Source organism: Monodon monoceros, unplaced genomic scaffold (genome assembly GCF_005190385.1).
Source record: "Monodon monoceros isolate NGI ecotype Baffin Bay Population unplaced genomic scaffold, NGI_Narwhal_1 Super_Scaffold_22, whole genome shotgun sequence".
Classification (NCBI taxonomy): domain Eukaryota; kingdom Metazoa; phylum Chordata; class Mammalia; order Artiodactyla; family Monodontidae; genus Monodon; species Monodon monoceros.
Genome location: NW_021703779.1, coordinates 42,217,617 through 42,234,555, shown reverse-complemented (window position 1 = coordinate 42,234,555; position 16,939 = coordinate 42,217,617). Strand labels below are relative to the sequence as shown.

Sequence of the window (16,939 nt, the reverse complement as noted above, 5' to 3'; positions counted from 1 at the left end):
ATTAATCAAACTGTCAAAAATTAAATACAAAGAAAACATATTAAAAGAAGCAAGGGAAAAACAACAAATAACACACAAGGGAATCCCCATTAGGTTAACAGCTGATCTTTCAGCAGAAACTCTGCAAGCCAGAAGGGACTGGCAGGACATATTTAAAGTGATGAAGGAGAAAAACCTGCAACCAAGATTACTCTACCCAGCAAGGATCTCATTCAGATTTGACGGAGAAATTAAAACCTTTACAGAGCAGCAAAAGCAGAGAGAGTTCAGCACCACCAAACCAGCTTTACAACAAATGCTAAAAGATCTTCTCTAGGCAGGAAACACAAGAGAAGGAAAAGACCTACAATAACAAACCCAAAACAATTAAGAAAATGGGAATAGGAACATACATCTCGATAATTACCTTAAATGTAAATGGATTAAATGCTCCCACCAAAAGACACAGACTGGCTGAATGGATACAAAAACAAGACCTATATATATGCTGTCTACAAGAGACCCACTTCAGACCTAGAGACACATACAGACTGAAAGTGAGGGGACGGAAAAAGATATTCAATGCAAATGGAAACCAAAAGAAAGCTGGAGTAGCAATTCTCATATCTGACAAAATAGACTTTAAAATAAAGACTCTTAGAAGAGACAAAGAAGGACACTACATAATGATCAAGGGATCGATACAAGAATAAGATAGAACAATTGTAAATATTTATGCACCCAACATAGGAGCACCTCAATACATAAGGCAAATACTAACAGCCATAAAAGGGGACATCGACAGTAACACATTCATAGTAGGGGACTTTAACACCCCACTTTCACCAATGGACAGATCATCCAAAATCAAAATAAATAAGGAAACACAAGCTTTAAATGATACATTAAACAAGATGGACTTAATTGATATTTATAGGACATTCCATCCAAAAACAACAGAATACACACTTTTCTCAAGTGCTCATGGAACATTCTCCAGGGTAGATCATATCTTGGGTCACAAATCAAGCCTTGGTAAATTTAAGAAAATTGAAATTGTATCAAGTATCTTTTCCGACCACAACGTTATGAGACTAGATATCAATTACAGGAAAAGATCTGTAAAAAATACAAACACATGGAGGCTAAACAATACACTACTTAATGACGAAGTGATCACTGAAGAAATCAAAGAGGAAATCAAAAAATGCATAGAAACAAATGACAATGGAGACACGACGACCCAGAACCTATGGGATGCAGCAAAAGCAGTTCTAAGAGGGAAGTTTATACCAATACAATCCTACCTTAAGAAACAGGAAACATCTCGAATAAACAACCTAACCTTGCACCTAAGGCAATTAGAGAAAGAAGAACAAAAAACCGCAAAGTTAGCAGAAGGAAAGAAATCATAAAAATCAGATTGGAAATAAATGAAAAAGAAATGAAGGGAATGATAGCAAAGATCAATAAAACTAAAAGCTTGTTCTTTGAGAAAATAAATAAAATTGATAAACCGTTAGCCAGACTCATCAGGAAAAAAAGGGAGAAGACTCAAATCAATAGAATTAGTAATGAAAAAGGAGAAGTAACAACTGACACTGCAGAAATACAAAAGATCATGAGAGATTACTACAAGAAACTCTATGCCAATAAAATGGACAACCTGGAAGAAATGGACAAATTCTTAGAAATGCACAACATGCGAAGACTGAATCAGGAAGAAATAGAAAATATGAACAGACCAATCACAAGCACTGAAATTGAAACTGTGATTAAAAATCTTCCAACAAACAAAAGACCAGGACCAGATGGCTTCACAGGCGAATTCTATCAAACATTTAGAGAAGAGCTAAGACCTATCCTTCTCAAACTCTTCCAAAATATAGCAGAGGGAGGAACACTCCCAAACTCATTCTATGAGACCACCATCACCCTGATACCAAAACCAGACAAGGATGTCACAAAGAAAGAAAACTACAGGCCAATATCACTGATGAACCTAGATGCAAAAATCCTCAACAAAATACTAGCAAACAGAATCCAACAGCACATTAAGAGGATCATACACCATGATCAAGTGGGGTTTATTCCTGGAATGCAAGGGTTCTTCAATATATGCAAATCAATCAATGTGATACACCATATTAACAAATTGAAGGAGAAAAACCATATGATCATCTCAACAGATGCAGAGAAAGCTTTCGACAAAATTCAACACCCATTTATAATAAAAACCCTCCAGAAAGTAGGCATAGAGGGAACTTTCCTCAGCATAATAAAGGCCATATATGACAAACCCACAGCCAACGTCGTTTTCAATGGTGAAAATCTGAAAGCATTTCCACTAAGATCAGGAACACCACAAGGTTGCACACTCTCACCACTCTTATTCAACATAGTTTTGGAAGTTTTAGCCACGGCAATCAGAGAAGAAAAGGAAATAAAAGGAATCCAAATCGGAAAAGAAGAAGTAAAGCTGTCACTGTTTGCAGATGACATGATACTATACATAGAGAATCCTAAAGATGCTACCAGAAAACGACTAGTCAATGAATTTGAATGAATTTCAGCTAATCAATGAATTTGGTAAAGCAGCAGGATACAAAATTAATGCACAGAAATCTCTGGTATTCCTATACACTAATGACGAAAAATCTGAAAGTGAAATCAAGAAAAGACTCCCATTTATCACTGCAACAAAAAGAAGAAAATATCTAGGAATTAACCTACCTAAGGAGACAAAAGACCTATATGCAGAAAATTATAAGACACTGATGAACGAAATTAAAGATGATACAAATAGATGGAGAGATACACCATGTTCTTGGATTGGAAGAATCAACATTGTGAAAATGACTCTACTACCCAAAGCAATCTACAGATTCAATGCAATCCCTGTCAAACTATCACTGGCATTTTTCACAGAACTAGAACAAAAAATTTCACAATTTGTATGGAAACATAAAAGACCCCGAATAGCCAAAGGAGTCTTGAGAACGAAAAATGGAGCTGGAGTAATGAGGTTCCCTGACTTCAGACTATACTACAAAGCTACAGTAATCAAGACAGTAACAGAAATATAGATCAATGGAACAGGATAGAAAGCCCAGAGATAAACACAGGCACATATGGTCACCTTATCTTTGATAAAGGAGGGAGGAATGTACAGTGGATAAAGGACAGCCTTTTCAATACGTGGTGCTGGGAAAACTCGACAGGTACATGTAAAAGTATGAGATTAGATCACTCCCTAACACCATACACAAAAATAAGCTCAAAATAGATTAAAGACCTAAATGTAAGGCCAGAAACTATCAAACTCTTAGAGGAAAACATAGGCAGAACCCTCTATGACATAAATCACAGCAAGATCCTTTTTGACCCACCTCCTAGAGAAATGGAAATAAAAACAAAAGGGACCTAATGAAACTTCAAAGCTTTTGCACAGCAAAGGAAACCATAAAAAAGACCAAAAGACAACCCTCAGAATGGGAGAAAATATTTGCTAATGAAGCAACTGACAAAGGACTAATCTCCAAAATTTACAAGCAGCTCATGCAGCTCAATAACAAAAAAACAAACAACCCAATCCAAAAATGGGCAGAAGACCTAAATAGACATTTCTCCACAGAAGATATACAGACTGCCAACAAACACATGAAAGAATGCTCAACATCATTAATCATTAGAGAAATGCAAATCAAAACTACAATGAGATGTCATCTCACACCAGTCAGAATGGCCATCATCAAAAAGTCTAGAAACAGTAAATGCTGGAGAGGGTGTGGAGAAAAGGGAACACTCTTGCACTGCTGGTGGGAATGTGAACTGGTACAGCCACTATGGAGACCAGTATGGAGGTTCCTTAAAATACTACAAATAGAACTACCATATGACCCAGCAATTCCACTACTGGGCATATACCCTGAGAAAACCATAATTCAGAAGGAGTCATGTACCAAAATGTTCATTGCAGCTCTATTTACAATAGCCAGGACATGGAAACAACCTAAGTGTCCATTATCGGATGAATGGATAAAAAAGTTGTGGCACATATATGCAATGGAATATTACTCAGCCATAAAAAGAAACGAATCTGAGCTATTTGTAATGAGGTGGATAGACCTAGAGTCTGTCATACAGAGTGAAGTAAGTCAGAAAGAGAAAGACAAATACCGTATGCTAACACATATATACGGAATTTAAGGAAAAAAATGTCATGAAGAACCTAGGGGTAAGACAGGAATAAAGACACAGACCTACTAGAGAATGGACTTGAGGATATGGGGAGGGGGAAGGGTAAGCTGCGACAAAGCGAGAGAGTGGCATGGACATATATACACTACCAAACGTAAGGTAGATAGCTAGTGGGAAGCAGCCGCATAGCACAAGGAGATCAGCTCGGTGCTTTGTGACGACCTGGAGGGGTGGGATAGGGAGTGTGGGCGGGAGGGAGACACAAGAGGTAAGAGATATGGGAACATATGTGTATGTATAACTGATTCACTTTGTTATAAACCAGAAACTAACACACCATTGTAAAGCAATTATACTCCAATAAAGATGTAAAAAATAAATTAATTAATTAAAAAATAGAAAAACTTAAAAAAAAAGATTCACCTCAGGGCTTTTTTAATATGTGGATCCCCTTGGACAGCTATTTATTTGTTTACAGGTTATTAACTATTTGGTTGAAAGATGAGAAGAGGCCAGGATGGGCCAAAGAGCCATTGCCGCCATGAACTAGAGATCAATTAAACCCAGAAACAGAGCTTTCTGGTGGAGAATCCAACCCCTTTTTTTCTGCCCCATATCTGGGAAGGAACTGTTAGGGAGCCAAGAAAAAGAGACAGCCTAGCAAGGAAGCACATGGTTTTTGTGTACTTTTGAGAAAGCTGCCTTGGGTTCACACATGGCAGGGGAGGAGGGGCAGGGGAGGGGCTCCCACAGACCTCAGTGGGAGGCCTGGCCCTTAGACTGTACTTGGTGGCTGGGGCTTTGTTTTCACAGGACTGTGATGGGAGGAACTGTGACTTACAGATCTCTGTCAAGGCCTGGCTCTGCTGCTGTAGCTTCAGGACAAAGGCTCTTGTTTTGCTTCCAGTACACTCCCTAAGACAAGTCTTAAGCCAGAGAAGGGTCCCAAGGAAGCCCTGCCCTGGGAGCTCTTTAACCTACTGCAATTTACAGGTCTGATTTTTGGAGAAATCTGTACCTCCATTAACTAGATGGACCTAAAGACCATTGAAAACAAAAATGAGATATAGACCCATTTCACCTCCTCTCATTTCCTCAGAATTCTATGCCAGTTCTGCTCAACAAGGTCTAGGCCTGAGTCACTCCACCTCTTATGCCCCCTGGAAAGCAGGCTGGTTTGAGGTTTAACTGTTCAAATGTTGCTTTTTGTTTCATTTAATGAAAAATTTAATTTTTCTGGCAATTACTGATCTGGTATTAGTCCTTCATTCTACAGGCAATGATTTATGGCCAGAATACATAATGTGCGTTGACCCAAGGTTTTTAATACCCCTTTACCGCATTTAATTCCCTACTAGTCTGAGAATCAGAGCTGACAGGATTCACTTTCCTACAACTATAGCATCTTTTCAGTGGCACACAACCCCTTCTGAGTTTAACTTGTACCTGGACTATTTGGTACTAGCTCCAAATCCAAGGTACCTATTTGGCCAACAGAAGAGAAGGACTCTTTTTATGCTGATCACATGGCACCACTTTCACATTCCGGGAGTGGCCTCCAAAAGCAGTTGAATCTGTTGACCAATTACTGCCTAGGAGAACAGCTAAATAGTAATTATGTCAAACCAAACTCTTGTCAGTTGCACTGTCATATGTAAATAGATAACACTAAACAATTTTAGCCAAAAGATTTCCCCATTCAGTTACACAGCGCTTCATCTGGAGGACGAATTATCTTAGAATCAAATCAGGTTGTAGTCCTTTTCAAAATTAAACATAACTCAGGAGCTAAGGTTCCTCGAGGGCAGAAATAAATGAGGTTTGGGGTAAATTTTTCCCTCAAAATACCCAGGTCAAAGTCTGTCCTTCTTGATTTTTTTAATGGGACAGAATTTGGGGAATTCAACAAAGTATTTCTTTAAATTCTGAAACAGATGAAGAGCTCAGAAATGAGGAACTCCTCTACGTTGTCCATAGATATTACTGAGTTTATTTTCCATGATTTTACTCAAGAGCATTTGCTGTGTAGGCATCCTTTTGACAAATTTCTTTAAGAGCTTAAAATTCTCCTCCCTCAAAAAAAAAAGTGCCTTTCTTTTGTGATAAACCTTGATCCTTGAGAACTTTGTAAATTGTCCTATTTCCTACCTTATCTGGGCAGCTAGAGAGTATAGTGCCTGCCTGGCGAGAGGAAGCCTGGGTGGCTAGGAGAAGGGGTGAGACGGAGGCTTTTTATTGTATGTATGTTTTAACTTTCAAATTTTGAAACTTCTCCATGTATCATCTATCTAAAAAATTAATGAACTTTAAATAAGATGGCATGATGATGGCAAAAAAAAAACTACAATGAGATATCATCTCACACCAGTCAGAATGGCCATCATCAAAAAAATCTAGAAACAATAAATGCTGGAGAGGGTGTGGAGAAAAGGGAACACTCTTGCACTGCTTGTGGGAATGTGAACTGATACAGCCACTATGGAGAACAGTATGGAGGTTCCTTACAAAGCTAAAAATAGAACTACCATATGACCCAGCAATCCCACTACCAGGCATATACCCTGAGAAAACCATAATTCAAAAGGAGTCATGTACCACAATGTTCACTGCAGCTCTATTTACAATAGCCAGGACATGGAAGCAACCTAAGTGTCCATCAACAGATGAATGGATAAAGAAGATGTGGCACATATATACAATGGAATATTACTCAGCCATAAAAAGAAACGAAATTGAGTTATTTGTAGGGAGGTGGATGGACCTAGAGTCTGTCATACAGAGTGAAGTAAGTCAGAAAGAGAAATACAAATACCGTATGCTAACACATATATATGGAATCTAAGAAAAAACAATGTCATGAAGAACCTAGGGGTAAGACAGGAATAAAGACACAGACCTACTAGGGAATGGACTTGAGGATATGGGGAGGGGGAAGGGTAAGCTGTGACAAAGTGAGAGAGTGGCATGGACGTGTATACACTACCAAACGTAAAATAGATAGCTAGTGGGAAGCAGCCGCATAGCACAGGGAGATCAGCTGGGTGCTTTGTGACCATCTAGAGGGGTGGGAGGGAGGGAGACGCAAGAGGGAAGAGATATGGGAGCATATGTATATGTATAACTGATTCACTTTGTTATAAAGCAGAAACTAACACACTATTGTAAAGCAATTATACTCCAATAAAGATGTAAAAATAAAAGAAACATATAGCCCAACTTCAGTGCTTGAAGCTATTTAGGATCCTGCCATGAACAAATAAGTTAAAAAATTATAAGACAATAGGAAAAATTTGAACTCTGGAAAAAAAAAGAAAGACCTCATGCAGCATAAATAAATAAATAAATAAATAAATAATTTAAATAATATATTATTTTAATTTTTATCAAACTGATTGAATAGAAGTATGTAATTACAGGGATTGGTGTCATTCGAAGATGTGTCTGTGGACTTCACCCAGGAGGAGTGGAATCATCTGGACCCTACTCAGAGAACCCTGTACAAAGATGTGATGCTGGAGAACTATAGCCATTTGGTCTCTGTGGGTGAGTACAGATTCCCTGAGTAATTCATAGTGTACCCAACAGAACAACTTTCCATCTCTGAAGTGTAGTAATACTTTGACCTCAAGTTCCAGGAACTAAAGATTCTTATTTTTATTTATTGATGTATAGTTGATTTACAATGTTGTGTTAGTTTCTGGTGTACAGCAAAGTGATTAAGTTATATATACATATATATATATATATATATATATATATTCTTTTTCATCTTCTTTTCCATCGTGTTTATTTTTTTTTCATTTTTTTGGCTGTGCCACGTGGCATATGGGATCTTAGTTCTCTGACCAGGGATTGAACCTGCGTCCCCTGCAGTGGAAGCGTGGAGTCTTAAACATTGGACCACCAGGGAAGTCCCTCCATTATGGTTTATTACAGTATATTGACTATAGTTCCCTGTGCTATACAGTAGGTCCTTGTTGTTTATCTATTTTACATATAGTAATTTGTATCTGCTAATCCCAAACTCCTAATTTATCCCTCCCCCACTCCCTTTCCCCTTTGGTAACCATAAGATTCTTTAAAAAATTTTTTTATAGAAATATAGTTGATTTACAATATTGTATTTGTTTCAGGTGTATAGCAAGGTGATTCAGTTATATATATACATATATTTTTTTGAGATTCTTTTCCATTATAGGTTATTATAAGATATTGAATATAGTTCCCTGTGTTATACAGTAAATCCTTGTTGCTTATCTATTTTATGTATCGTAGTTTGTATCTATTAATCCCATACACCTAATTTATCCCTCCTCCCCCTCTCTTTCCCCTTTGGTAACCATAAGTTTGTTTTCTATGTCTGTGAGTCTATTTCTGAGGAACTAAAGATTCTTAATTGCTCTTAGACTGAACAAGGTGTTTGTATTTTCACCTCTCATGTGAAACTTATGCTTATTAAAATGTACCTTACTAATTACTTTGAGGCCCTGAAGCCCACACAGATGTGCCCAAGTCTTGTATCATTTCCCATTACAGGGTATCCTGTTACTGAAGTAGATATGATTACCTCTTTGGAGAAGCGAGGACTTTGGATCATAGAGAGAGAAATCTCAAGTTCGAGTTGTACAGGTAAATAAGAAATGAATAGGTGGGAGATGATGAGGGTAAGACTCCAGTGTGTCAGTGAGTGCCAGACATCTCTTAAAGCTCAGAAATATCTTCCTAAAGCATATGAACTTTTTTTTTCTAACTCCAAATTGTTAGTTTTGTGAGTTACTGTCTCATGGTAATCTTGGAATGAGATGGAGAGGAACTTGACTATAATTGGCCTTGTCCTTCTGCTTCTTCCCTTGGTCACCTCAGTTATTTTCAGCCTTCCTGAAAGGCTCTTTCCATCCTGTTTTGAGTCCCCTCCCTCCAAATCCTAGATCGGATACCATTTCAAAAAATCCTTTTTTCCTACTCAGTGGCTACCTAAACCTATTTTCACTTTCTCTCCTCAATTTTAAGGTACTTTTCTTAAACAATCAAAGTCACTTATATTCATTGTTACTCTCCTGTTCCAATATCTATTAGAGCAATTTGAGCTTTTTTCCCCTTAAGCTCAGCATATGGGAGAGACATGTGCTTCGAATTTCTTTCTGACTGGTATCTAGTAAAAAGAAAATAAAAGTCAACCCTACAAAGGTCTGCTTCTGACAAAAGGTGTATTCACACGGTATGGTTTATTATTCTTCTTTCTAGAAGTCTGGCAAGTTGACCAGCTGGAGAGGTACCAGAAAAACCAAAACAGACACCTGAGGCAAGCTATATCCATTAATGAGAAAAATTTGACTAAGGATAGAGGTCACGAATATAATGGATTTGTAAACCCACTTCCTCAGAGCACAGGGGTGGTTTCTTCATTACACACTCCCTATATATATGACTCAGAAAAGTTTTCAAGATAATTAGGGTTTACTCGGTCATGATAGAGGCTTTGCAGCTCAGAATGTTATGAATGTAATGGATGTGGAAAATTATTAATTCATGGCAGGCTTGAGAAAAATAATGGAATGAAATCCCATGACCATAATGTGGGTGGGAAAGGTCATAAGCATAACCCATTCTTTGTTCAGCATAATATAACTCAAGCTGGAGAGAAAATCTGTTAATTTCCTGAGTGTAGAAAAACTTTCAGCAAGAATTCACTCCTTATTGCTCATCAGATCACTCATGTAGGAGAAAAACCCTACAGATGTACAGAATACAGAAAAGCCTTCAACAAGAAGGCACACTTCAGTGTATATCAGAAGTACAACGCACAAAAGAGAGAAACTCTTTGAATGTAATGAATGTGGCAAATCCTTCAGAGAGAAATCAGCACTGCATATACATCAGAGAACGCACACAGGTGATAAACCATATACATGCAACGAATGTGGCAAAGCCTTCCAAGAAAAGACAAAGCTCATTATATATCAGAGAACTCACACAGAAGAGAAATCCTGTGAATGTAATGAATGTGCGAGAACCTTCAATCAAAAGGTATATATCAGGGCTTCCCTGGTGGCGCAGTGGTTGAGAGTCTGTCTGCCGATGCAGGGGACACGGGTTCGTGCCCCGGTCCGGGAAGATCCCACATGCCGCGGAGCGGCTGGGCCCGTGAGCCATGGCGGCTGAGCCTGCCTGTCCGGAGCCTGTGCTCCGCAACAGGAGAGGCCGCAACAGTAAGAGGCCCGCATACTGCAAAAAAACCAAAAAAAACCAAAAAAAACCAGGTACATATCAGAGAACACACACAGGAGAGAAACCCTATGAATGTAATGAATGTGGCAAATCCTTCAGAGAGAAATCAAAATCGCGTAGACATCAAAGAACTCATACAGGAGAGAAACCTTATGTGTGTTTAGACTGTGGAGGATCCTTCACCCTTAAGCTGAATCTCAGTGCTCATCAAAGAATTCATACAGTAGAAAAAAACTATGGATGTACTGTATGTGGGAAAGTCTTCTCCCTGAAGTACTATCTTATGTTACATTGGAGAGCTCATACAGGAGAAAAATTTGAGAAATCCTATGAATGCAATGAATGTGATAAAGTTTTCTTCCAGTAGTCATATCTCATTATTCATTTGAGAGTTCACACAGGGGAGAAACCCTATGAGTGTAATGTATGTGAGAAAGCTTTCTCCCTGAAATCATATCTCGTTATACATCAAAGAACTCACACACGAGAGAAACCCTATAAATGTGATAAGTGTAGTAGAGCCTTCAGAGAGAAGTCAAAACTCACTCTACATCGAAGAACCCACATAGGCGAGAAACCCTATGGCTTTCCTGAATATAAGAAAAACCTTCCAGAAGTTAAAGTTCATCATGGATTAAAGAACTCAGAGAAAAGAGAAACTTTGCAAAAGAACTGAAAATGGAAAATCCTTCATAAAAAAGTGAAAGGAAAAGAAAAAGGTGAGGTGAAAGGATCATGCCTTAGCTAAGGCGGTCAGGGAAGGTCTTTCTAAAAATAAGGAGCCAGCCATACTGGGGGTAAGAACATTCCAGGCATAAGGAATAGCAAGAGCCAAGATCCTGGTGCAAAATACTTGGCCTCTGTAGTTGTTATCATGGGTGTATAGTGAATGACTATTTTACATCAGAGAGGTTGTTCAAGACTGCAGTCCTTTGAAGCCTTGAATATATGAGAGCCAAACCTCATGGTAAATCTGGGCACAGGTATCAAGAGAAACACAATTTAATTGATTTCGATAAACATAGTCCCATGGCAATGATATTAAGGGAAATATTCCAGATTTAATATCAAACTCTCATAGAAAAAAACCTAATACAGTCTATTATGAAGAACAGCTGCTTTCACATCTTCCATAATGGGGAATAAGTGCTATCTACCGAAAAAAGAGTTTATCAAATGATATAAAATTAGAGATTTAAAGATAACCACTAAAGGAATAACAATGATAAATATACTATAAATGTTGTAAATTATTAGAAAGGATGCATAATCGGAAAAATGTAAAGGAAACACTAGGGCATCAAATCCAGTTTTCAGAAGTAGCAACAGTTGATAATGCCAATATTCTTGCCCCAACCTATTCTACGTTCAAGATTTTGGCTTCTTCTTTGTGTGGACCTTCCCCCTGTCTGAGCTAGATCATGCAGTCTTCCCAGAAATACTATGAGCTACCTGATAGGCTTTTAGGAGATCTGCTTTTTACTTAAATTCACCAGAGTTTATTTATGCTGCTTTTGATAAATAACTATCTCATTCAGAAATTGGTATACAGAGTGATGGTACCTTTAACGGACCCCAGGGAAATGCGAGATTTGGTTATCTAGGCTGGTTGGGGCTGAAGGCAGGGGAAATCCACGTGGCATTAAGGAAGGGGGCTCTGGTATCCCTTGGCATGCAGTGGCAGATAACTGCTTTAATGATCATCTGTGCTTATCTGGATGAAGTCAACACTGAAAACAAGGCTTTGGGTAGTTGAATATCCACCCCAACCAAAGAGTACAAAGGACGTGAGGGACTGCTTCCTCACGGGGGTGGCTGCTTCCAATGGGGCTGGTCAGCACAAAGAGAAAGAATGGCAAGTTCAAATTCCTAAATTCTCTGCTCAAGACATAGACCGAAACCCGGGGATTCTGTAAAGATAATTATTACCTTGTGCATCCATTGAATTCCTGGCCTAAATTTCCAGTTCGTCATTTGAAACTTTGGTTACAGATCATGAAAGAAGGAGTTGGGGGCTGAGAGTTAGGACGGTAATAATGTGGGAGGATGTGGGAGAATGTGAATACTTTAAAATCCTAATTCCCACTGAGCTTTCTCTGTCAGCTGAAACCAATTCCATTTTCCCCTGAAGAGACTGTATCTACCTTAATTAAAGCCCCTGTAGTTACTTCAACTGAGAGTGATACTTTTTAAGGGAAGCCAATTTTCATACCTCCCCACCCCACCCTTCTATTTCCAGACCTAGAATTGTCTTGTGCACTAAACACTTTATGTGCTTTACAAACATTAATTCATTTAATTCTCTCAACAACCCATGAGATAGTTACTACCACTATCATCCTCATTTTGCAGGTGAGGAAACTGAGGCACAAAGAAATTAAGTGCCTTACCCAAGGCAACTTGGGGACAGTAAGTGGTAGAGATTATTTCTGAACCCAGGAGAACCTATGCTCTTAATCACACATTATCCTCCACCCCCACCCTGAGTGAGCTTGTGTCCCCTGATTACAGCTTTGAATATATGGAGGGAGTGATTGAATAGGGGTACCTTCAGGCATTGGAAAAATGAAGAGAGTCAGACATCAGGGATCTCTTGAATTGTTTATAGATATCATCCTTTATTAAATCCACAAAAGAAAGGACAGAAGGGAAAATGGAATCTCTATCTCTGGGAAGCTGAGTCATGAATTAATTTCTGTTGTGTAAGGTTTTGCATACATATGACACCCCTTGAGCCATTCAGATAAATCATGGCCAGAATAGTGCTGGCTCCAAGAATCCCTGGGAAATGAAGGGAGAGAGGGAGGATGAAGTGGACAGGCTGATGGGGTGGTAGTGCCACTATCCCCGCTGCCCAGAGTCCAAGACATCCCCATGAGACTTACCAGGTATTCATACCATTTTGTGAGGACACTATCTGCTTGGCACACATGATGTCATCCAGAATATGGCGGTTGAACAGTTCTAGGAGGAAGAGAGGGATATAGTAATCCGGTGTACTGGGGACAGGGTGACAGTGTATGAAGGGACAAGGGGTTCTGGGTTTCTTGGGGCCTGAATAACTTCAACCACTATACTGCCTGATTTTAGATGACCTTGATTCACTTATTAGCTGGCTATGAATTACATCAACTGCCATGTTGACTGGTTCTGTGCAACCTTAACTCATTGACTGATCCTGAGTGATCTTGACTGTCATGTTTGTTGGTTATGACTAACCTCAACCACCATATTGGCTGGTCCTGGACAACCTCAGACTCCATGTTGGCCAGTTCCAGATGACTTCAACTGTCATTTTGTGTGGTTATGAATGATCTCAACTGCAATGGCTGTTGGCTGGCTGGAAAGCCACTCCTCTGCAAGGTTGGTCAGTCCTGGGGACTCTTCAAACACTATGTTGTCAGGTCCTGGATAACATCAACACCCATTTTTACTAGTTACAAGTGACCTCAGTCTCTATGTTGGCTAGTCCTGTTCAACTTCAGCTACCATGGTGCCTGGTCCTAGATGACATCAACTGCTATGGTGGCTAGACGAGGATGACCTTAACTGCCATTCTGACTAGTTAATGATCTCAACCACTATGTTGACTAGTCCTGGATAACCTCAGCCTTCAAGCTGGCAAGTCCTGGGTGATCTCTTCTGTCACTGTGGCAGGACTTGGACAACTTCAACCTCCACTTGGGCTGGTCCCAAATAACCACAGTCTCCATTTTGGCCTATCTTGGACAACCTCAAACACCATTTTGGCCAACCCTGAACAACTTCTACTGCTATTCAATTTTGTCCTCAACAATACCACACTCTCGTCTGGAAAATTCTCTCCTCTCTGCACAGAGGTACCTTGTTTCTGTTCCTACAGACAGATATCTGCTTCTTCCTTCAGGGCCTGGACAACCCCAACCCCAAATCAGGACAGTTTCCCCCTCCATTCCACTTGGAGCTAAGTGTATTGTTTCCTGAGTCCTAGAAGATGGCAGCCTCCATTCTAGGTGAGGTTTGGGAGCTCTGAGTCCTCCTTACCTAGACAACATCTCAGTGCAGTCTGGGTAAGGATACAGGCTGGTGTCTGTAACAGCCCAGGCAAGTCTGCTCCTTTCCCTATCATTTTTCTGCTTGTTACTCAAGGCTATGGCTTAGACAGTCTTGCCCTCTGCGTGTTGGGGAGTGAGGCCAGGCAGGGCTTCAAGGTGTCCTCAATGCTGCCTCACCATGACACTCCATGTGACAGAGGTTCTGGGTAGGTGTAACACCACTGTCACACCGCCAGGTGGAGTTCAGCTGGAAAATGCCATATGCACTGCTGCCATCAGGATTGCGGTCCACGAAGGAGGTGTCAAAGCCACTTTCATAGTGTGCCATGCACAGCACTGGGGCAGGGAGGGGGAAGGTAGCAGATGGGCATGGGTCTTGGGAATAGGGGAGAGGGTAGGATGAGGGAATGGGGCAGGGATGGGTTTTTTCGTTTGTTTGTTTGCTTTTTTGTTTTTTGGGTTTTTTTGCGGTACGCGGGCCTCTCACTGTTGTGGCCTCTCCCGCTGCAGAGCACAGGCTCCGGACGCGCAGGCTCAGCGGCCATGGCTCACGGGCCCAGCCACTCTGTGGCATGTGGGAGCCTCCCGGACCAGGGCACGAACCCGCATCCCCTGCATCGGTAGGTGGACTCTCAACCACTGCGCCACCAGGGAAGCCCCCAGGGATGGTTTTCATCTTAGTTGTTGGGGGTGAATTCTTGGTTTGGGGTTGATGTTGGTGATTCTGGTGAGATACCAGTAATGGTGGTGGTGATGGTATCCATGGTGATAACAGCAGTGATGACATTGATGGTAGGGATGGTGGTGTTAGTAGAGATGAGGGTAAATGGTTGTGAAGGCAATGATGATGAAACTAGAGTTAGTTAAAGTACTCATCATAGTCAGAGGGTGACTGAGAGGATCATTCCCTAGCCTGGGAGGTAACAAATGGCAATGGGGGAGGGCTTGGGTCTGAGTGTGGTGGGCGGCTCGTGGCATGGGGTGACGAGTCTCACAGCCTCCAATGGTGTAGCCCTTGAAGCCGTTGAGGCCCGCCTCCTCCAGCTTCATTGCCAGGTCGCAGCGTTGGAAGATCTTGGCATCCACAGTGGCAGGCATCAGCATAGCCAGGGTCACCACCATAGTGTCCCAGGCCTGCATTATGACATGCACAAGCCCTCCTAACTGACCCATTGCTTCAGACTCACCCTTCAGTGCTCAGAACTAAGGGTATGCTGGAATTTTGGGCTCTGTGAAGATCTAAGTGACAGATTCTGGAACAGAGAAGCCAGAGGGTTGGGCATATCACCATCTTCCCCTGTGCTAGCTCTGTTAAAGACAGAAACAAAGAAAAAGAAAGATACTAATGTATACACAGAGGTGGAAGGAGACAAGGACAGGGAGAAACCCAGAGATATCAGAAAGGGATGCAGGGAGAGAGGGGCTTGGGACACAAAAAGGACAGACAGGTCCCAGGTACTAGACCTCACACTCAGCCCACATTCCCCTACATTCCTTAACACTGTCCCACTCTACTCCCGTTAATCATGCTCTACCACTTGGTTACCTCCATTTCCACTCATTCTGCCCCTCATCACCTCCATTTCCCCCACTCTGCTGAGCAGTCAGCTCTGGTCACTACACCATGCCTACTACCACCTCGGATTCCTCATGCTTTATAAAATATGACCGCTGTGCTCTCCCCTTTGTTCCACATTACCTCTATTTACTCATTCTCAGCACCTCCTTCACCTCTCTTCACTTAGTGTGCTTGTTCCACCCTCATTTACTGGAATCTGCCCCATGTTACACCCATTTAATCAGACTCTGTCCCACATTACATATTACATATACATGTTCACTCTACTGATTTTTCACCCCCGTTCTCATTCTACGTTTTATTCCCTCGTCCACTTACACTGCCTCTTATCCACCTATATTCATTCACACTGGGCCTCGTGTTACTGCAATTCCCTAACCCTCTACCTACTCTTACCCAAGCTCTCTCACATCCTATTCCTTCTTCACCTCCATTCACTCCCACTCAGACTCTCATTTCCTACTTTCACCTTCACTGCCTGACACCGCATCAAATGACTCCCATCCGCTCTCACGTGGCCCATCCTTCATCTTTGTTCATTGACTCTGGGCCTCATTCCCTCCCTCATTCACTCTATTTCTGCCCCCTTCTTCACTTCTATTCTCTCAAGTGCTTCTCCCATATTACCTGCATTTCCTGAAACTGTATTACTCCCAAACACTAGCCCAAGTTATCCACACATACTCACTCTACACTTGGTCACCTCCATTCTTTCTCAATCTTCACTGCCTCCCATTATCTCATTCATTTAAAGTCACTCCCGATGTAACCCCTGTTTCCACTCATCACTCTTGTTCTGCTCCCGATTCATTTTGAGTTGCTCCCACTCTGCCTCGCGGTACCCTCGTTCAGTCACACTCTGCCTCGGATTTACCACTTTTTGCTCACATTGGGCTCCATTTCCCCCACTTTACTCACC

General features: G+C 40.9%; 1 protein-coding gene across 1 annotated transcript; it reads right to left on the bottom strand.

Moving 5' to 3' along the window:
• Positions 1–13,004: 13,004 nt before the first annotated feature.
• Positions 13,005–15,631, bottom strand: LOC114906572 (sperm acrosome-associated protein 5-like). The gene is made up of 4 exons (XM_029241451.1): positions 15,437–15,631; positions 14,619–14,777; positions 13,293–13,371; positions 13,005–13,188 (listed from the first exon to the last, which is right to left on the bottom strand). The coding sequence occupies exons 1-4, from the start codon at positions 15,612–15,614 to the stop codon at positions 13,089–13,091; spliced, it is 516 nt and encodes a 171-aa protein (XP_029097284.1). The 5' UTR covers positions 15,615–15,631; the 3' UTR covers positions 13,005–13,088.
• Between the last annotated feature and the right edge of the window lie 1,308 nt (positions 15,632–16,939).